The sequence below is a fragment of the Phyllostomus hastatus genome, unplaced genomic scaffold (genome assembly GCF_019186645.2).
Source record: "Phyllostomus hastatus isolate PE091 unplaced genomic scaffold, TTU_PhHast_1.1 phas_contig_34, whole genome shotgun sequence".
Taxonomy (NCBI): domain Eukaryota; kingdom Metazoa; phylum Chordata; class Mammalia; order Chiroptera; family Phyllostomidae; genus Phyllostomus; species Phyllostomus hastatus.
In genome coordinates this window covers 66,214,174-66,237,543 of record NW_025333857.1, presented here as the reverse complement: position 1 = coordinate 66,237,543, position 23,370 = coordinate 66,214,174, and the positions used below count along the sequence as shown (strand labels likewise).

General features: G+C 35.8%; 1 protein-coding gene across 1 annotated transcript in view; it reads left to right on the top strand.

Moving 5' to 3' along the window:
* The window catches only part of MEGF9 (multiple EGF like domains 9), an 89,906-nt gene that overhangs the window by 61,585 nt on the left and 4,951 nt on the right, over nt 1–23,370 (top strand). The window contains exons 3-5 of the mRNA XM_045840257.1: nt 7,755–7,894; nt 20,930–21,073; nt 21,612–21,881. Coding sequence (XP_045696213.1) covers nt 7,755–7,894; nt 20,930–21,073; nt 21,612–21,881 — 554 coding nt within the window. The remainder of the gene's footprint in view (nt 1–7,754; nt 7,895–20,929; nt 21,074–21,611; nt 21,882–23,370) is intronic.

Genomic DNA, 23,370 nt, shown 5'->3' with positions numbered 1-23,370 from the left:
CTATAACATATGAGAGAGATAAAAAAAAAACATCATACAAGTAGGCAGAAGATCTAATTATGATTACCCTCTGGTTGTGTGACTTAAAAATTGAGTCTATTTACATTGCTGAAACTCTACCAATTGGGGAAATTGAGAATATTAATATTTTACTAATACAGAGCTGCTAATATTTGGAAGACATTTAAATATGTAATTTTAGTTATTTTCACAATATTTTGAAATGCAGTATTCTTATTTTTCAGATGTGAAACTGCACAATGATCAAACAGCTACAAAGTTGCAAAGCTGAGACTAATGAATGTCATAGGGTTATAATAAGGTCTAAATTAAGTAATGCTTATATAAAAACTGTGCTATGTATTTTCTTTATCATTCTGTAGTAATAACTCTATAAATGTTGGTACTGCCCCCTAAAGGTTCAGAGCTCAAAGGCTTAGGACTTGGGTTTAATGACTTGGTCCCCAGCACTTGTCAATATCAACATTTTGAATTAAACAGGTTTTGGTTTGCTCTTCTGGAAACTAAGCCACCACTTATGCTATCATTTCTGTGACAAAATTAGTTCTAAATTCTAGGCACTACAAGTTAATTTTTATAACACAGCATGTATACAAATCAAGTATTAATGCTTACCCTTTCACTAAGTAAACCTTTCACAATGGTTACAAAAGACTAAAACTGCTAACATATTTGAGGAGCACCTTCTTTTTAAGAAGATGATACTGGGACTTCATACTTTTTCTCTTTTCTAAATGAATTTTTGAAATGGAGAAATCTCCAATCAAATAATGGAGTAATTGTGTGGGTTTGAGAATTCTTATGGCCGTATTTCTTCCATTAAAAAAAATTAAGGAAGTCAGAAATAACTTTCCTAGTTGAATTAACTTAGTCTTCCCAAGTTGTGGCTTGGGAAATACGACACTTTTAAATTTTTTGCCATTAAGTTTTACTTCTGACTTTTTAAATAAGCACTTAAATTTGATTTTGGTAATATCAGCTATCAAAGAATATTTTTGTACTTAGGCAATACCCTTTTTGAGTATTAAAAATTTCTGTCTGAATATGGATTTCCTCTAAATGTATTTTTAGACTATTTGCCCTAAAAAATACAAGGAATGTTTAGCATAATGTCCCAATGTTTTTAACAATAAAGCTATCTTTTCTTTCCCTCCAGAAATGGAGACTTGCTCATTGCATAATGGCCTTTTCCATGATTGCAGAAAGATAGAGGAACAGTAAATGCAGGTGGTGTTTTGCCAAAATCCTTAATTATTGAGTTTATTTCATAACAAAAGAGGAGAAACTATTTTTAATTAACTTTATACTACTGTGACACAAACATGAAATTAAGAATTATGAATAACTTTCATTTTATTTTCCCATGTAAAAGGTTTTTCTGGTCAGAAAAGCTTTTTCTAGCTGTCTTTTGAAAAGATTTTATTTATTTTTAGAGAGAGGGTAAGGGAGGTGGGAAGAGAGGGAGAAAAACATCTATGTGAGAGAGAAATGTCCATTGGTTGTCTCTCGAATGCTCCCCAGCTAGGACTGAACTCACAACCCTGGCTTGTGCCCAGACCGGGAATCGAACCAGCAATCTTTCACTTTGCAGGATGACGTCCAACCAACTGAGCCACACTGGTCAGAGCTCTAGCTGTCTTTCAATATTATTTTTAAATTATTGAGAGGGTATATTATCCACAATTTACTGGTAATTTCAGACTGTATTTTAACTAGTATTTTCAATCTTTTCCTAAATGAAATTGTTTTTAGATATTAAAAAAAGAATAAGAAAAAAATTGATACATTTAATTACCTATTTTTTTCTGTTTCTTGTTCTTTCCATGTCAGACTGCCAACAGGTAAACTATCTGAGGAAGGAGGAAGAAGGAAAAGCAAGACTTCTAAATAAATTAATTTCCCCTAATTATAACTGTATCTTTGGTTATTCTGTGACTGCTTGAGTTAAAATTGATAACGTGGTATCTAAAGGTCTGCCATATACACACTTTATAGCTTGTAAATCTTAGAAAATAAACAATGTTTTTGATATGACATGACAAGACATTTGACAATTTAGAAAAAAAGTTAAATCAATTAGCAAGTTGGTACAAGAGCACATCAGGTTTTGTTGGCACTAGTTCTACCTAATGTAGGATTTTGCTGATCCTTTCCTTTCTTAATTTTTTTGTCCTCTCCCAAGGACATGTTGACTGATTTTTAGAGAGAGGGAAAGGGAGGGAGAGGCAGAGAGAAACATTGATGTGGGAAACTTCAATTGCTTTCCTGCACATGCCCTGACTGGGGGACTGAACCAGTGATCTGTTGGTGTGCAGGATGACACTCAACCAGCTGGGCCACCCAGCCGGGGCTCCTTTCTCGATTTTGAAGTATCTTTTCAAAAATCTTTTCTACCATTTGTTCATGATGTACTTTCTTTTCCTAGCCACATTTTTTTGCTCCAGTCCAGTAATTACCCCATAAATTCTTGCCATTTTTCTAGGTTTGGTAACAGAATTTGAAAAGTAAATAACTTAGTCTTGTCTTTCTTTGCCTAATAGAGATTCTAACCCATTTTTCTTACAATTCTTAGAGAAAAATTCAGGCTCTTGGATTGTTGTCATTATCTCGGTATTTCTTTCATTTTTGAGTACTGAGTATGTGCCAGACACTGCTAAGTACCCTATAGAGTTTGGTGTCGTTGTCTTCATTTTACAAATGAGAATACTGGGTCCAAGACAGAATATATACTCGATTCCAGCTAGTTACTAGCAGAGCTGGAATTTGAACTGTCTCTCTCTGTCTCCTCAGGCTATGAATTTTCCATAGACCCTGATACCTCCCTTCCTGTGTTCCACCCTTCCCACCCTAGTCAGTGTGATTATAAAATAATGGAAAATCTGAAGACTCTCCACCCACCCATCTTAAACAAAACAGAACCTTTCAAAGGACACATTGGTTAGTACTTGTATGACATAAATATGCACCCCATCTTGAGATAGCCATTGCATTTCCTTTTGAAATATTAATAGCTTCATGTCAGAAATGTATTACTTGTTTATATTTTAAGGAATAACTTTTAAGTGTTCAAACCTTGTAACAGTTGCTCATACCTGTGAGTGTGATAAAGTCAGTCTCTAACCACTGACACTAAGAAAATCTGAGAATTCCATATAGGATAGTTCAAGATATGTGTATATCTTAGTATAACTAAGTATACACTTAGTTATATTTAATGCAGCTTAGTTCCACAAGGCTTGTGCTTCCTTTATAATTAATTCTATATCCTTTTTTTCTGATATAATTCTCCATATGATGTTAGTACTTCACTACCAGCTAAGTCATATCTATAAAGAGTGACACCAGATGAGCAATTCTGTCTTAAATTCTCAGTTTATCTCAGTGGTATAGATTTCTGTTCAAAATCCAGTTCTTTGCCCTTACCCTCTAGATATAAAGATGTGAGTCTTTGGTTCTTTCATTCAGACCTATGGATAAGGATAAGTCTTTTGTTAACAGGCCTATTTTTTTTCTTCTCTGCATTTATATCACTGACCTTTGCTTCAAAAAGCATTCAACAGTCTTTAACAGAGGAAGACTATGAAAGGGGGTGTTGTAAAGCCTTTATTCTGTAAAAGAAGTCACACAGGGAAAGCTTTATATTTGCTGAGTGATTTAATTCTTATACATGCGGAGCTTGGCCCTGGTAACAGGGTGGAAAAGCCTGCTTGTGCAGCCTCACAGTTAAACTTCCCCACTCCATTCTGTGTATTTTTTACAAAGGGAGAAAAGAGCATCTCCTTTCCTGTTGTTTTAAAATCTACCCAAGAAAAGCAAAGCGTGATGTCTAGACTAGTCAACTGCTTTATCATAAGATTCATAAAACCATCATGGATTATTTTTTAAAATCATGAACTAAGGGGCATATGCTCCAGGGAGAAAAAAATGCCTCCTTTAATCAGTCTTCTGATTTAAGAATTATGAAGGGCAAATCCACTTACAAAAATAGCATCTGTGCCCTGGCTGCATGGCTCAGCTGGTTGGAGTGTCATCCTGTATACCAAAAGGTTGCGGGTTTGATCTCTGGTCAGGGCACATACCTAGATTGTGGGTTCGATTCCTGGTTGGGGTGCATACAGAAGGCAACCAATGTTTCTCTTTCCCTCTCTCCCTTCCTCTCACTCTAAAAATCAATGAGAACATACCTTCAGGTGAGGACTGAAATAAAAAAGAATAGCATCTACTTTGAGAACACTGACTATATTTTATATTATTAATTATTAAGAATTAACAATAACATTATTAATATTATATTATTAGGTATTCCAAGATAATACCATTTTCTCATATGTGGTGGGTTGGGCAAACACTTTAATTTAAAATAACTGTATTTCTTCTGGATACTGAATAAATAATCTAATGTCCATAGAGCAATGAGAAGCAAGCATATTTTGTTCATTTTTAAAAGCTTTGAAAATTAGCTAATGAAATGATGTTAGCCATTCTTTGAAAGGTACATTATATCCTTTATAATTTTCTGACAGTATAGCAAGATTGCAAGACTTAAATTGATTGGTTCCTTCTTCTGAATCAGAAGATGTTCCTGAACTTCATGTTTAGTGGATACAGATTTACTTTAACAGATCTTCAAGTACCTTGGAGTATTCTTGTGTGAGACTGTATATGTGTGTATGGGTGTATTTTTTCTTTTCTTTTTAATTTTTTATAAAGTTACTTAAGAGATATGGTTGCTAATATAAATTTCTGCCATATTTAAAAAAGCAATGCTCATCTCCCATACTAAGTACAGATTTTAATTAAGGTTTAAGAATCAAAATAGTTGGGTTTACATCTTCTGAGAAACTTGGGCTTTGCTAGGCTACAGTTTCTCTACAAGCAGTAAGACCCCTTAGCTTTTGTCACAGAAGACCTGAAATTTACTGGCAGTGAGAAAAGAGATGGGGGTTTATTTTGCGCAAGGCAGAAACAGCTCACTGGGGTAAGAACCTAAATATATGGTGAACTGTGGTGCTTGCAATCTACATAATGAAGCTTGATACCCAAGTGGATGTCAAGTCGTTCGGCAGGCAAATTTCTTGTACAAATTTAGGGTCAAACTTAAGGAGGGGTGGTAGCATTGTATAATGGGAAAGTCTGGCTTTGTATAAATAATTACTAGATGTGCACAATAACTTTAACCTTTATGAATTTCCTCAATAGTGTGATTGAGGAAACCTTCACTTAACAGTTATTTTGAGGATTAGGGAGAATATATACTTATTGACATAGTCCCTCAATAAATGATGGCTCATCGTTTTTTTGTTTGTTTGTTTGTTTTTAGAGAGGGAAGGGAGGGAAATAAAGAGAGAGAGAAACATCAATGTGCGGTTGCTGGGGGTTATGGCCTGTAACCCAGGAATGTACCCTGGCTGGGAATCAAACCTGGGACACTTTGGTTCCCAGCCCACGCTCAATCCACTGAGCTATGCCAGCCAGGGCTCATCGTTTTTATCATCATGCCTGCTTTCAGATGCTTTCATTTTACATTTTCTGTAAAATTCTTTGTTAGTCAAGAAATTGAATAACCCAATACACTAGGCAGCTTTAAGATAGAAATACAGATTTTGATAGGTTACTTCTCAGGATACAAGACTAAGATATGTTAAGTATTTATCTTACATGAGCTTGGCTTTCTTTCTCTTCTGGATTGGTTTTGTTTGAGGAAAGCCCTAAAAAATATTCCATGTAAAACTGTTCTACTCCTTTTTGGCATACCCTGAGATATTGCAGAGAACCATGATAAGTGAGAGAGAGAGAATCAACTTCAATTCCAGCTGCTCAAAATACTTTGATAGTAATAGAAGGCAAGAGCCTTATTATTTTGCTCAGGGGATGCTGAGGAAGAGAGAGGCATATCTCACATATTTTTAAAAAATCCTTAGGTTTGTATGGTACAAATAAAATACACAGTTGAAAGTTGCTTTACTTCCATTTTCCAAAGTTCAGTCCAAAGTTCCAATAACTCTCAAACTTAGAACTTCTATTTTTACTACAGAAATAGGAATATGGGAAGTAGTAGGGGATTACTTTAACTGACAGTATGTGTAAGAGCTGTGCAAGTATTTAATAATCTGAGCTTGGGCTCCTGAACTAAAATGAACAACACCACAGAAGCTCATTATTAGGAGCTAAATTTCTAAAAAAAATTAAATTGAAAAACAGTTCCACCTTTGATTGTCTAAGGTAGACAAACAAAAAAACTGATAACAAAATCTACTCAGATGAAGCCTAAAAATTTGAGGTACAGAATGAGCATATAAAGAAGGCTTATACTGTTGGAAAAAAGGGAAAGAACTTTAGCTTTTCTGAGAATCCCGGTAGTTTAGCTCTTCATCTTTCTTTTTCCCTTCCAGTACATAATTCTAAAACTCAGTTTGTATATTTATTGAGCATTTGTTTGTCAAGTATATATGAAGTGCTTACAGCAGACCAGGCACTATGAGACTGTGAGGATATTAAAGTAGCTAAGATACGGTTCCGGGAGTCAGCAAACTTACCAAGTAAGATGTATGAAATGAAAATAGTTATAGTACGTTATCCATAGGCTTGAGCTATGTCTTGAGGATAATAAAAAATAACTACATGATACAGGTCTTTAGTTCATGTCTTTAACAAATTAACTAGAGAAACAAGAGTTACATATATGAAAGAATGTAGAACAGACCATAATTAAGGTTAAAATTTACGGTGCAGAGAATGTGAAGTTAGGAAGCCAAAAGATTGCTTTAGATTACTCAGAGAAAACTTTCATAGGCAAATGAACTTGAAAGGAAAATTTTTGAGAGGTGAAGGAGGAAAGACATTTTAAGAGAGATGTTTGTAGAGGAAATAATACTAAGAAATTCAACAGAAAGTGGTGATTTACACAGGTTTGGGAGAGTGATTGCGAGGGCACATGGGGCAGAGAGGACTTGGAAATAACAAACAGAGGTTAAGTTTCACTGATTGGAAAGGGGTGATATTAATGTAATGGACATGTAAGAAAAGAAAATAGGCTAATAGGAAGACATGGGATACTAAATAAATTATTTTTCTTACTTTAGATTTTTAATCCTTTTGAGTTGACAATTTAGAATTTTTATATAGGTTTAATCCAGAAAGTGACAGGTGTCACCATTATAGTCATTTTACATAACTGTGAATTCCAGTTTTATTATTAGATCTATATTAATATAGCTCGTACCTAAAGTAGAAAATTATATTGTTTCCAGCATCTAAATGGAAATTGGTTGACACATTCAGTAAGATTCTGGTCTTCATATTCTTCATGCAGAAGCTAAGTTGGGTGAGGGCTTTTCACCTCCAGACTGGGGCAGCGTGGGTGCTGACGGAACTGTGGAATGATTCGGGAATGAGGTGTGGCAGTCGTATCAGTTCTGTGCCCCGCTGCTTAACAGACAAAGATTTCTAAGCACTGGGACTTATAGTCTCTCTCCATGGCTCCTTTGTCATTTGTATTGAACTACCTGAGTGCAGAGGATTAAATTGTCGCAAATTATTAGTGTTAGTACTATGTTAATTGAATTTATATGGTCATGAAACTATTTCTATTATATTCAAAATAAAAATCACTCAGTACTTCTAGAGTCTACTCGAAATAATTTCTACGTTAAGATCATCATATGATGGGATGTGAGGCAACAAGATTTTCAAACTCATTTACTTTTGTTTGTTGTCTTTGCTTTTATTTGCAGTTCTGGGAAATGCCAGTGTAAAGTGGGTGTCACCGGCTCTACCTGTGATCGATGCCAAGACGGATATTATGGCTTTAGTAAGAGTGGCTGCTCGCCTTGCCAATGCAGTAATAGGTCTGCCAGTTGTGATGCCCTCACAGGTACACATTTTCCTTACCTTTTAATGTAATTAGTCCATTGTTCTTTTTATTTTGAAGTCCTTCATCTGTAGGTTGATTCTTTCCAAATAGTTTATAAGGGTCTTTCTCCTCTCAGTGGGATATAATAAGTTATAGCAAGCCAAACTCCTGCAATGACAACATGAAAAATAAAACGCCACATGCATTTCAAAAATTATATTGGTTGGAGAGCTATGGAAACAAGGAGGATGATATGAACTAAAATTTCCAAAGGCTAGAACTCTTCCTAAGTGAGCTGATGATCAAAGCCATTTCCTTTCCAAGGGGACATTTGCTGATTCTGGGCATAGGCTAAGGAGCAGGGTTAGCCCAAGCCAAGGAAATCTTCTTGAGGAAAGAGATACAAGAAGAGCCTTTGGCAGTCATTTGGGGCTTGTGGGACGGATTGGAAACTAGAGGAGCCCTAAACGCAAGGCCCGTTTTCTCTTAGGACTTAGCTGACTGTGTAGGATATGGAGGGCTGGCCTGAAAGCTAGAAAGAAATCTTTCTTCTTGTGCTTAGAGGACAAAAGTTTCTTTACAGCCCTAGCCAGTGTGGTTCAGTTGCTCAGAGTGTCATCCTGTAAACTAAAAGGTTGCAGGTTCAATCCCTGTCAGGGCACATGTCTAGGTTGTGGGTTAGGCCCCCAGTCAGGATGCATACAAGAGGCAACAGGTCAATGTTTCTCACATTGATGTTTCTCTCCCTTCCCCCTCTCTAAAATCAATAACGATGTCCTGGGGTAAGGATTAAAAATCCATTTAGAGAGGGCCTCCTACAACATACAGCCATCTCTCTCTCTCAAGACACTGGCAGATTTTGAAGGTGCATGGAGTGGGACCTAGGCTCAGATCAGCAAAGGGAAGTACTGGATCTGTTGCAGTTCTGTCAGGGCTGAGGAGACTCAGCCTGTTAGGCTCTCAAGTCAAAAACCTTAGAGGGCCACGACCAGGAATTGTGATGAACCATTGGTGAACTGACTCATACTGAAAATGCAGTTCTTCCTCAGCTCGTTTCTATTTCTGATTGGACTGAGGTGATCGTCCTATTTTATTTGCCTAACACAGGAAAGGAGAGTCATATGTGGTTCTTTTATAAACTGTATGTGGCATACTATAAAAATATGAGCGCTGGCTGGTGTGGCTCAGTGGATTGAGTGCCAGCCTGTGAACCAAAGGGTTGCTGGTTCAATTCCCAGTAAGGGCACATTCCTGGGTTGGGGGCCAGTCCCCAGTGGGGGGTGCAGGAGAGGCAACCACACATTGCTGTTTCTCTCTTTCTCCCTCATTTCCCCTCTGTCTAAAAATAAATAAATAAAATCTTAAAAAATATATGAGATAATTCTGAAGTGGGAGAATGATACTAATAAAGAGAAAACAATGGAAGGAAACCCATCTACATGTTCACATTAGCATACAATGACTAAAATAACTAAAATTAATATTTTAAGGAACTAGAGGAAAACCAGACAAAGATGAAATGAGACAAAGTTTTAAGAGATTTAGAATCTATAAAAAAATCAAAAGGATAATCAAAAGCAAAAAAATATAACATGAAATTAATAACTTATCATATGGGTTTAACAGCAGATTGTACATAGTAGAGACAAGGCTAATACAATAGATTCAAATGTCACTCTATTAAAAATATCCAAACTAAAGCATAGAGATAAAAAACAATGCAATGGAAAGAACAGAGCAGGAAAAACATGTGGGGTACAGCCAAAAGTCTAACATAAATGTAATTAGAGACTCCGAAAGGAAAGAGAGAGATTGGAGTAGAAGAAATATCTGAAGAGATAATGGCCAAGAGTTTTTCAAATAATGAAATATATCAACCCACAGACTCAAAAAGCTCAGTGAACCCTAGGCAGTGAAAAAACAAGAAAGCCATATTGAGTCAAACTTAGTCAAACTATACAAAAACTAAAGGCCATGGACTTTTCTTATCTTTAGTTTTCCTAAATGTAAGGATTAGAGAGACTTCCTTGGAAGTCTTTTTTCCCTCAACAAAAAATTCAGGACTAGTCTGACAAATACAGATGTTTTTGTGAGAGCAAGTTAGCAGAATATTTGAAAATGTGAAAGTACCCTGGAAAAATCTGTGTTGAAAGCTATTCTTTTTTAAAAAAATATTTTATTTATTTATTTTTAGAGAGGGAAGGGAGAGAGAGAGAGAGAGAGAGAGAGAGAGAGAGAGAGAGAAACATCAATGTGCTGTTGCTGGGGGTCATGGCCTGCAACCCAGGCATATGCCCTGACCGGGAATCGAACCTGCGACACTTTGGTTCGCAGCCCGCACTCAATCCACTGAGCCACGCCAGCCAGGGCGAAAGCTATTCTTTATGTTAATCATCTACTCTATGGTGAAACAGATTTATTTAGAAGAAATTGTGGGTTATTTTCCTATTATGTGATCTGGTCCCTACCTGCTTACCAGTTCTATTTTATATTATTCTTTTTCTTTACTGTCTATGATCCAATAATGCTGGCCTCTATTCCTGAGACAAGCTGTGTTCCCTTATCACAAGGTTCTCATACATGATCTTTTCTTTGCCTAGAGGGGCCTTTCTAATACACCTCCATTCCCAGCCCTGGACCCTTTACCTCAATAAATCATATCCTTCCTGAGGCCTTTAGTTAAAGGTTGCTTTGTTAGAAAGCAGTTCCCAGACCTGGCCAGCGTGCCTCAGTTGGTTGGAGTGTCATCCCATGGACTGAAGGGTCCCAGGTTTGATTCCCAGTCAGGGCACATGCCTAGATTGCGGGTTTGATTCCCGGTCAGGGCCTGTACAGAATGCTGGCGATCGATGTTTCTCTCTTTCCCTTCTTCTCTCTGCAAAGAATATCTATCTATCTATCTACCTATGGAGAAAGCAGTTCCTGATGATCCAGGATTAATGACAATTCCCAATTATACACACTCATACACACTTCTGTTTTTTCATAGCACTTACCACAGTTTGTATATTTATTTGTGGTTATGAGTCACATATGGCTTATTCACTTCATTGTAAGTTCCACATCTGTTTTGTTCACCATTTATACAGTCTGTAGCATGGAGTGTGGCACATAGTAAATACTCACTAAGTTTTTGTTGAATAAATGAACAAGTGAATGGAATCCATACAGAGGAAAGATGAGTTCCAGTCCTGAGTAATGACAGAAATGCTTCATCACGCTGAGTTGATTTAAATTGCTCCGTCGATCTTCTGCATTATGAGGAAGCAGTCTACATTGCTGGTTGTCACTTCTCATTTTCCGTGGAGCAATGAACTAGCTCTCTTTAATGTTAAATAAATCCCAAACTGTCCTTATTCTGGAGATAATTTAAGGCGAAAGAAATCCTTTTCATGATTATGTTTTTTAAAAGCAGCTAGTAATAAGAGAAATAAATGGTTTCTCTGTTTTGAAATATAATAAAAGTGGAGTCCAACATGAAGGACTGCCAATACTCAATTTAAAACTGTAAGCTCAGTCTTTTGTCTTAAATGAGATTTTTCAACAGCGCTGTGATACGGTTGCCCTCTGGTGGCCACTTATGATGTTTTCATAGTCTTTATTTTTCCCCTGGTGTAGTTTTTTTTTCTATACCCTGTATTGTATTTTAGACTGAAGTAGATTTTTAAAGTAACCTTTTTGTGATAAGGTATATTGAGAAAACATTTTGGGAAGCAGTTTGACATGTGTGTCAAAAGTCTTAAAAATACTTCCTTGATTCAGTAATTTTGTTTCCAGGAATCTATTCTGAGGAAATAATTCTCAATTCATAAAAAGCTTCATGTTCCAAGATGCTCATCAAAGTGGTAGTTGTAATTCTAAAAAAATTAGACCACCCTATTTATAACAGGGAATGAAACAAATCATATTATCTGGGCAATACATAGTTAAGAGCACAGAAAGTGCAATCTTGACTTTACATGTGTAAATTACTTAGCCTGTTTTTTTTGTCCTCACCTGAAGATATCCTTATTGATTTTAAAGAGGGGAAGGGAGGGAAAGAGAAAGGGAGAAAAAAATCGATTGCCTCTCATATATGCCCCGACCAGGGATCAAACCTATGACTTAGGCATGTGATGACTGGGAATTGAACCTGTGACCTTTTGGGTTTACCGGAGGGCATTCCAACAAACTGAGCTATACTGGCCAGGGTAGCCTATTTGTTTTTTTTTTTTTAAAGAAATTTAGGATTGTAACAGTAATTGCCTAATAGATTGTTGTGAATAGTCAATACAATATACAGGATCCAGCACAAATAATGCCCCTTTTTAATGACAAAATCATAAGCATGTAATTCTGTAACATAACAGTATCACACTCAAGCACACCACATAACATTTTAGGTGAAATGTTCAAATTAAAACTATAAATTATTACACCCATATTATTACCCTACTAACCACACTCAAGGAGGCATTACTTCCACCAGACCCTGTATTTATAAAGCCCTTAATACAGTGCCTGGCTCATTATAGGCAATCAATAAATGACAGCTGTTTTTATGTTGTCATTAAAATATTTTAAAGATTGATGTATAACAACATGAGAAAGACTGCAAAAGAAGCAGGGTATAAGATGGCATGTGGGACATGTTTAGACTATTTAAAAGCAAATCTGAACCTTTATATATGAAAGGATTTCAAGAAAAAATACTCAAAATCTTAATGGCAAATTTCTTAGGATAATTATTTTTTCTTTCTACTCTTCCTGTATTTTTTTAGATTTTCTTTATTGAAAACACATTTCCCTTAAAATGGAGATGGGGGAACTGTTATTTTTTAAAACTAGAACTTTAAGTTTGTATAATGTACTTCTTTTAAAGAATTGAGCTCCTTCATGTATGCATAGTTTTCCATGGAGAGTAAATTGCCTGTAGCAGCTTGACTGAGCTGACCACTCCTTTACTCCTCAATGACTTTCTTCTCTTAAGGATATCGTACTTTCCTGGCTTTTCCCCCCTCCTCAGTCGGCTCTGCTACATCTTCCTCTGTCCTACTTGTAAACATTGGAGTGCCTCAGAGCTCAGTCCTTGGCATGCTCATCCTCTCCGTTTACACGCTCCCTAAATGATCTCATTCAGTCCCCTGGATTTAACTTAAAGGCCGTCCACACTTGTGTTGATGACCAGATTTACATTTCTTGCTTGATCTTCACACTCAAAGATCTAACAGTGCATTTGACATCTTCACTTAAATGCTTTAATTGGCATCATAATCCTAACACATCCAAAACAACTCCTCATTTTACCCGGTAAGTAAAGCTGGCTTTACTCATAGTGTTCTTCACTCTGGTGACGGGCACCATTCGCCCAGCTGCTTAGTCCAGAAGCCTAGCAGTCATATTTGCTTCTTTTCCTACTGCAAATATCCATGCCATCAGCACGTTCTACCAGCTTGACGTTGAACATAACACCCTGAATCTGTTCATGATCTTCATGGCTATCATCCTCATCTAAGCCACTGTCCTGTCTCTGAACTACTTGGGCACTCTCTCATCTGAACTGTCTCCTCTTTTGTCCTCTCACTCCCAACCCCCACCCCACCATAGTCCATAGTCCAGTCTCCATGGAACAGAGTGATCTTTTTTTTTTTTTAGATTTTATTTACTTTTAGAAATAAATAAAAAAATAAAAGAGGGGAAAGGAGGGAGAAAGAAAGGGAGAGAAACATCAATGTGCGGTTGCCACTCACACCCTCCTGGGGACCCAGCCTGCAACCCAGGCATGTGCCCTCACTGGGAATTGAATCAGTGACCCTTTAGTTCACAGGCCAGTGCTCAGTCCACTGAGCCACACCAGCCAGGGCCAGAGTGATCTTTTTATTGTAAAATGTAAAACCAGATCACATCACTCCCATGCTTAAACCCTTCAGTGGTTTCTCATCCCTCTTGGAATAAAATTCCAACTTCTTTCCACAGCCTACACAATTTAACATTTTTTGGCGCTTGACTTTCTCTTTAACCTTATATCTTGTTACTCTCTCCCTTGTTCATGTAGACTTGGCCTTTATTTTGTTTGACAGGTTAAAGTTTGCCTTCTGTCCTGTAGACTAGATCAGGCATTTTTCCTCCAATATAGTACCTTTCTGTATTCTGACAGGTTTATATATAAACCATGAAATGGCAAGATAAATAAAGAAAAGTCTTTTTACAGGTGGCAATTTATGTTTTCAAAGCCTTGTCACTGAATTTAGTGGGAAAGAAACCCTGTATTCTTTTCTTTGACCAGTTATTTTCTTGGTTACCACTACCAGATTTTTTTGATGCTTAGCCAAAGAGCATGAGATCATCTTCAGGAAACACTCATTGCTTCCTTTTTATCTTTATTTTGATCCACTCCTTTGGCTATATTTTAGCAAAGAGAATGTGAATTGTAAGACAGTATTGTTGTATATGGGAGGCTCCAGGCAGAGAATAATGAATGAAGTTAAACTTAGGTTAACTTTTATATATCATTTATCATAACAAAGATCCTCAAAGTTTTTATTTTAAAGGAAACTTAGATGTCACTTAGTTCAGCTCTCTTAATTTATAGATGAGGTAATTGAAGCATAAAGATAAAATATTACATCCTAAGGAATAGTTTTTCACTCTTTGAAATATTTACATTACAGCAAATCATTAGCTAAAAATTATTATCCCGTTTAACAGCTTAGAAAAATGAAACTCCGAGAACCTATTTGCTGAAGGTCACGTAGGTGGTAAGAGATTTGACTGGGAATGGAACTCAGATCTGACATTAAATACCAGATCATTACGCTGTGTTGCCTCCCGAGAGGAATTGTAAGCTGTTACAAAAGCAAATTCACATTATTAATTTCTACTGTATATGGATTTTGAAGGTTGTGATCTTTATTTTTATTAAAAAGTCTATCTTCAAATTTCTACATGAAATGTTTGAAAGTTGCTGGAGTTCTTGAAGTATTTTACAATAGGCATGTCATATATTTTACGATGTATTAATTTGTAATCAGAAAAAATCAAGATAATAAAAATTAAAGTGATAGATGTATACCAGAGAAAATTTGAAAATTAGGAAAAAAAAACTGTGAAGGGAATGTTGCTTCTTGCAATTACTATTAGCATTCTGGTGTATTTATGTCTGGTCTGTGTGTGATTTATTAATATTCTTTCTGCATAGCTGTGTTCCAGGTGCCTGTTCTTTTTAAGGTAGTGTAGCATAGAAATTACCAGCCATATTAGTCTAGAAATGTTCAATATAATTTTTTTCATTTGTACAGGGGTAATGCACTGTATTAAATATGTAAGGTCTTAATCCATATAGGTTTGAGTACAGAAACTAATAAAGTATTCGGTAAATAATAAAAAAAACTGATGAGTTTTATTATTAATCTTGTTTTCATCTTGACTTTTGAGATAACATATTTACCACCTAGGGCTATTTTTCTTACTGACTTCTCATTGCAGGGTATGTCTTTAAAACAAATGGAAATAAGAAATCCTCCTGGAAAAAAATTGAATATTCTAACATAAATGGTTTAAAAGAATGAAATTATATTGTCATAGGAACAAAGACAAGGCTTGGGGGTCTTATCTAGAATGGTAAAAAGTCTCCAAATAGTAAAGGTGTAGGCCCAGTAGTATTGCAGGAGCAAAGTTTTAAAAGTATATGTATTTACCATTTCTTAATAAGAGTAGCAATGTGACTTTTTCTTTCCATATTACAAGTGACATGTCATTTGAATGCATCTTGCCCCAAACATCCATATTCTGTTACAGAACTGTTAACTTTTTTGAGGTGTATTTATGAGGAGGGACCCAAAAAACCTGGAATTTATCTATAAAAAATTATATATTTATTCTTACGTGTTTAAACTTCCTTTTCTTTCAAAGTACTCTCCATTTGATGCAATACACCTATGGAGATGTTTTTTCCACTGCTCAAAACAGTTTTTGAACTCTTTGATTTTGATGCCTTTCAGTGCTTCTCTTGTTTTTTTGCTGTGTGTTTCCACATCAGCAAAACGTTTCCCTTTGAGGAATTTTTTCATTGGGGAAACAAAAAAAGTTGCTCTGGAAGTGAGATGGGGTGAATAGGGAGGGTGAATGGGGGTTGTTTTGGGTCAGAAACTGCTGAACACTCAGCATGGTGTGTGTGGGCAGGTGTGCTCATAAATCACCCATCATGAAACGGGCAAACTCATTGGAAGAGCCTTCAAAAAAATTTCACAGAAGCTGAATGCAGCCTTTCACAATGCCAGCTAGTACACTGATACAGATGGGCTCCTAGAACACTCGCCTAGCTGGGGAAGCCTGTACGGCAAGGGGCCTGCCCTCCAGAAGATAATTCCAGTTTTTTTGTGTCTCCCCTCATATACTGAAATTTAATACTTAATCAGAACTTTTTTTTCCTTAAAAATTATTTCCATTGGACATTTTTAATAGAGAGCAGGTAGACAAATTTTATGTATAATGCAGATTTTGACTTTTCCAACCTATAGAACACTTTGACATTTAAAACTATTTTATTTTTAGAGTCAAAATCTGGAGTGTTCTAGTGTGTCTTTTTGGCTGTTTTTTTTTTGTCACAAAGCTATATATCTAAAGTGATCAGAATACAAGAAAATCTGGAAAGAAGTCAATACCTTAAGTATTTATCATTGTATGAAGCTATACTACATTATTGTATATATGACAATATTATCACTATGAAGCCTTAAAAAGTATATGATTAAAAATGATGATACTTATATGTGAGTTTAATTCAAGTGTAAATATTGAGATAATAATATTTGAAGATGTCTTTCTCTTAATAAGCTTATGAAGTTTTGGGGCTTCCTGTTGTAATAACTTAAGAATTAAAATTTGATTGAAAAACTAGAAGAAATGGATAATTCCTAGAAACACATAAGCTTCCAAGAATGAATCACAAAGAAATAGAAAACCTGAATAGATAGATTACAAGTAACGAAATTGAATTAGTAATTTAAAAACTCTCAGAAAACAGAAGTCCAGGACCAGACAGCTTCAAAGGTGAATTCTACAGTTAAAGAAGAGTTAATACCTATTCATCACAAATTATTCCCAAAAGTTGAAGAGGAAGGAACTCCTTACCCTGATACTAAAACCAGAGAAAGACATCACCCACCCACCCACTTCCATGCACACACAAAATTACACGTCAATATCCCTGATGAACATAGATCAAAAATTCTCAAATAAACATTAGCAAACTCAATTCAAAAATACAATAGGATCATGCACCATGATCAAGTAGGATTTATTCCAGAGATGCAAGGATGGTTCAACATCTGCAAATCAATCAATGCGATAAGCCACAATAACAAAAGGAAAGATAAAATCATATAATCATCTCAATAGCTGCAGAAAAAGTATTTGACAAAGTTTAACAAAGGCCATATATGACAGCCCCACAGCTAACACCTTATTCAAGGGCAAAAAGCTGAAAGCTTTTCCTCTGAGATCAGAAACAAGACAAGAATGCCCACCCTTGCCATTTTTACTCAACATAGCATTAGAAGTCCTAACCACATCATTTGCAAGAAAAAAAAAACGTCATCCAAATTCGAAAGGAAGAAGTCAAACTGTCACTATTTACAGACCATGTAATATTCTATATAGAAGATCCTAAAGACTACACACACACACACACACACACACACACAACTATTAGAACTAATAAATGAATTCAGTAAAGTCATGGGATATAAAATTAATATACAGAAATTGGTTACTAATGAACTATCAGAAGAGAAATTAAGAAAAATTTCCATTTATAGTTGCTTCAAAAAAGAATAAAATACCTAGGAATAAATTTAACCAAGGAAGTGAAAGACCTGTACTGTAAAAACTGTTAAGACATTGATGAAAGAAATTGAACAAGAAACAAATAAATGGAAAGATATACCATGCTCATGGATTGGAAAAATTAATATCACTAAAATGCCCATACTACCCAAAGCAATCTACAGATGCAGTGCAACCCCCATCAAAACACCAATGGCATTTTTCATCGAAATAGAACAAAGAATCCTAAAATTTGTATGGAACCACAAATGCCCTCAAAGAGCCAAAGCAATCTTGAAAAAGAAGAACAAAACTGGAGGTATCATGCTCCCTGATTTCAAACTACATTATAAATCTATAGTAATCAAAACAGTAGGGTACTGGCACAAAAACAGACACACATCAAAAAAGTGGAATAGAGTACCCAGAAATAAACCTATGCATAAATGTGCATTTAATCTATGACAAATGAGGAAATAGAGACAAAGACAGTCTCTTCAATAAATGGTTTTGTGAAAACTGGACCATGTAAAAACTGGACCACTATCATACCATATACACAAGTAAATTCAAAATGTATTAAAGACTTGAATGTAAGACATGAAATTATAAAACTTGTAGGAGAAAACACAAGCAATAGGCTTTTTAAAAAAAATTTTATTTATTTTTAGAGAGGGAAGGGAGGGAGAAAGAGAGAGAGAAACATTGATGTGCAGTTGCTGGGGGTCATGGCCTGCAACCCAGGCATGTGCCCTGACTGGGAATCGAACCTGCGACACTTTGGTTCACAGCCCGCGCTCAATCCACTGAGCCATGCCAGACAGGGCTGCAACAGGCTTTTTTACATCAACCTTAGCATTATTTTTTTGGACCATTCTCTTCACACAAGGGCAACAAAAACAAAAATAAACTAGATTCTTTGTTCTAAAAAAGGTTTTGCACAGTGGAAGAAACCATTAACAAAACAAGACAACCCACTGAATGGGAGAGAATATTTTCAAATTATTCATTTGATAAGGGCTTAATATCCAAATAACTTATTATAAAAATATACAAAGAATTTATTATTAAAAAAACACACAACCTGATTAAAAAATGGGCAGAAGACTTGAATAGACATTTTTCCAAAGCTGATTTACAGATGGCCAACAGGCATATGAAATGATGCTCAACATCACTAATCATCCGAGAAATGCAAATCAAAACCACAATGAGACATTCCTCCATACCTGTCAGAATAGCTCTTATCAAAATGACAAAAAATAGCAAGTGCTGTGAAGGATGTGGAGAAAAGGAAACCCTTGCACGATGTTGATGAGATTGTAAAATGGAGGTTTTTTAAAAAATTAAAAATAGAACTATCATATAATCCAAGAATTTCACTTCTGGGTATTTATCCAAAGAATATGAAAACATTAATGTGAAAAGAGATATGCACCCTCCATGTTCACTTTAGCATTATTTACAGTAGTCAAATATGTAAGCAACGTAAGTGTCCATAGATAGATAAATGGCCTAGAGAGAAGATTTGGTACACACACACACACACACACACACACACACACACACAGGAATATTATTCAGCCATAAAAAGAATGAAATTTTGCCATTTGCAACAATGTGATGGACCTGGGGAGTATTATGCTAAGTGAAATAAGTTAGATGGGAAAGATAAATACCATATGATTTCATTTATATGTGGAGTCAAAAACAAAACAAAGCACATAAAGAAAACAAAACAGAAACAGATTCACAGGAACAGGAAACAAACTGACGGTTACTAGAAATAGGGGGGAAAAATGGGGGGATTATGGGGTGGGTGAAATAGGTGAAGGAGATTAATAGGTACAGGCTCCCAGTTGTAAGTAAATCTCAGGACACAATGGACAGTGTAGGGAATATAGTTAAAATGTTGTAGTAACTTTCTATGGTGGTAGATGGTCACTAGCTTATTATGGGAATCATAAATATGAAATAACTGTGGTGTGGTGTACCCCTGAAACTAATAGGATATTATATGTCAATTTTATGTCAATAAAAAAGAATTGAGGTTTGACATGTATGTTACTATTTTCATTCTTTTGTTTCTTCAAATCTTGCTCCAGTTGTCAGACCATTTTATTTCACAACCTCATTCTCTCTCCCCTTTTTTGTAAATATTTACTAGTAAGGAAATTTAAAAAACTCCTTATGGTTTTGTATTGAACTATATTTTAGCTTATCATGTAAACTTTTGTTGTATTCCTAGATTTTTATGTAGTTTGCTCACTTTTATCACTTCTGTAATAGTTCTGAGTGTCCCTTTGAATGTCTGTGGGCCCCTAAAGAAGGAATGTGAATTACACTGCACTTTTTAATTTCTTATTTTCAGACACTATGCTGCTTCAGTGCCTGTAGAATATAGTTACTAACAGGGTATCAAAAAGTGTTATTATAAAACACGTAACTTTGTTTGCCTTCTTTCTTTTGATTTTTTATTGTTTTCATTTTATTTTTTGCATTTTTAAATATGAAAATGTATGGGGTACAATATACCAAATACCCATGTATGCACAACTAGAATAATGAACATTTTTACATTTTGCTTAATAAGTTGTGCATATGCATATAGAGTTAGATATTTGAAACAGAGAATTTCAGATAAAGCTGGAGTCCTCTCTGTTTTCTTCCATGGTCTCATTTTTCTCCTCCACAAATGCAAGCAGAGCATACAATTTGCCTGCACCCTGTCAGACCATGTTTAATTTTTTACTACATATGTATGTATCCATCTGCTTAGTGTTTCTATCTGCTTAGTATTGTTTAGTGTGGTTCTTACAATTTTACAAAATAAGTACTCTCCTTCTGTATGTATCATTTTGCTTTTTTCAACCAGCATTAAGATTTATGCATGTTCATAATATATAGGTCTAATTCACTTATTTAATGCAGTATGCCAATGATTAAAATAGTGCAGTTTATCTATTTTCTTTTAATGAATTTAGGTTGTTTTTATTTTTTCTCTGCATATTCTTGGCCTACTTTCAGTATGTCGTCAGTCAGCAAGGCTTACTGCAACTCGGGTCACCTTTCCCTAAAGAGTTTACAAACTCACAGTGCGGACGTCAGATGGGGCGGAAGCTGAACTCTGTCCGGCCTCTCCTTGGGGACTGTTCCTCATTGACTCCTAACGTCTTTTGTGTATGATTTATATAAAGTTACTGTGCTTTCGGAGTAAATATTCAACTTCTTAAAATAATTGGCTTCTTTTAGGTGCGTGTTTAAACTGCCAGGGGAACAGCAAAGGGGACCACTGCGAAGAATGCGAGGAAGGGTTTTATCCGAGTCCTGACGCCACTACGGAATGTCTTCGCTGCCCGTGTTCAGCAGTGACGTCTACAGGCAGTTGTGTCCTCAGTAAGGCCTTTCTCTAAATCTTTATTTTTAAAGGAAAAATATGTGAATCAGTTATCGATAGGTACAAAATGTGTTGATAAGTGAAGTTCTGGGTAATATAGGTGAAAGGGAGTTATAAAAACAGCAAAGGCTTTCATTTCTAGGAACTGGCAGTCAAGTCCGCCTACGTATGGGGAATGAATGACCCTTGAGGGAGGGATGAGGACGTTTTCGGTAAAAGCGTATTCCATCTATCATGACGAAAGAGTAAGGGATAAAAAAAGTGAGTGCCTAGCCCTTGTAATTATTCAGATTTCTTATGTAAACATACTTCTTTTGTTTTCTATCTAAATAGGCTCTCTGATGGCCCCATCATTTTCACAATAAATTGGACAATTAATAAATAAGGTGTAGGATTTCAACTTGATTCCATGTGTCTCTTAAGTTTGAGAGGAGATAGTAGGGAAAGTTTTAACCCTTTTGAGAATGAGTAGTTGTTTTGCATTTCCACTGTAGCTTGAGACTGGACTAAATTATTTTGGTGTTCTCTCTGTTTTAGAATTGGGTGAATTGGAACCTAAATGTGTCCAGTGTAAAGAAGGTTATACAGGCCAGAACTGCAATAAATGTGAAAATGGCTATTACAATTCTGACAGCATCTGTATGAAGTGCCAATGTCATGGCCATGTGGACCCAATTAAAACTCCAAAGATTTGCAAGCCCGAGAGTGGTGAGTGCATCAACTGCCTCCATAACACCACTGGGTTTTGGTGTGAGAACTGCCTGGAAGGTTATGTTCGAGACCTCGAAGACAATTGCATCAAGAAAGGTAAACTTCACCTAAGGTTGTACGTTTAATATCTAAGCCTAGCACTGAAATTTTCAGGACAGCTGCCTTTAGCTTTATAAAACCTTCCAATCCCACAAGAGGAGTTTTCTGGAAATAGATGTTGATAGATATTTGCCTAAAGAGATTTCCTTCCATTCCTGCTGCTCTCCTGATATTCCAAAGTCAACTTCAGAAATTTGAGGACCAAGACCAAGTCATTGCAGTGTTTTCACATTTTCTCTTCATCTACTTTTATATTTATGTTAATAATTTAAAAGTCCTATCATTTTTTTTTTATCCTTTGCTTCCTGTATTCTCATCACCTCCAGTGATCACCAAAGGTCTTTTTAAATAGGGACTACAGTCTGGTTAGAAGTGCCAGCTGAGGAACAAGAGCCCATTCTAGCATCTGTCCTAACTTTGGGCCTAATTTTCCCAGGCATGATGGAGGAAATAGTTATAGTATTCCTTCTGATCTATAAAAGAAAAAGTTATTCCTATGGCAAAATGTTTCTTCCAGGGAGGTTCAGTAGGGTTTAGATACAAATTAATGATTAGAAATTTAGAATGAGTTAAGAATATTCAGGCTTTATTAGGTCACAGAGAGATTAGAGCACATTTTTCTGTAAACCACCCTCTGATATTCTGACAGATGCTGAATACTGGGCTGGTGGAGCTTGGCCTGTGGCAGGCATTGTCCTTCTGCCATTTTCTTGCTGTCCTTATTCTGTTGAGATCAAGGCTAAAAGCCTCAGGTTGAACCTGATCGCCAGCCTAGGTGTCCTGTCACTCAGTTCTCTTTCCCACTTGGAGGCATATCTTGTATGTACTTAGCTGTCAGGACTCTGATGATTTTTCTTATTAGTTATTAAATAATGTAAAACATGCCTCTCTTTAGGATAGATTGATGTAGCTGATTATGGTGATTAACTATAATGACAAAAGCGATCACTTCCTTGAATGATGACTACTATGTGCCAAGCACTATAAACATTAAATATAACAATGTTACATAGTATGTTATCTCATTTAATTCTTCCCAAGAACTTTGCAAAGCATATATTATTATTCCCATTTATAGATGAGGAACCTCAGTTTTTAAAAAATTAACTGACTTATCCATAACCACACAGTTCCACTTAATTCCAGAGCCTTTGGTATTTCCACTGAGCTATGCTGCATTGGAAGTGCAAAGCATAGTATGTGAATTGTAGCTGTAATCTACACAAAGGAAGAATTACTACATATGAAATTAAAAGCAGTCTTTTTTCTCTCTTGACTGACATCAATTTTGGACATCTAAATTGTGTTATCTAGAAGTAACTAGAAATACAATTGTTTTTCTATTTTGTTTTGGCCTCCTTTGAATAGAAGTTTGCCCTTATGAAATGCCATCAGACATGCTGAACTTATTTTAGTCCAATTGTCATCTATCCCTGTCACTTTTAACCAAGTGATTTAGAAGTCAGTAGTGACATATTTATTGCCT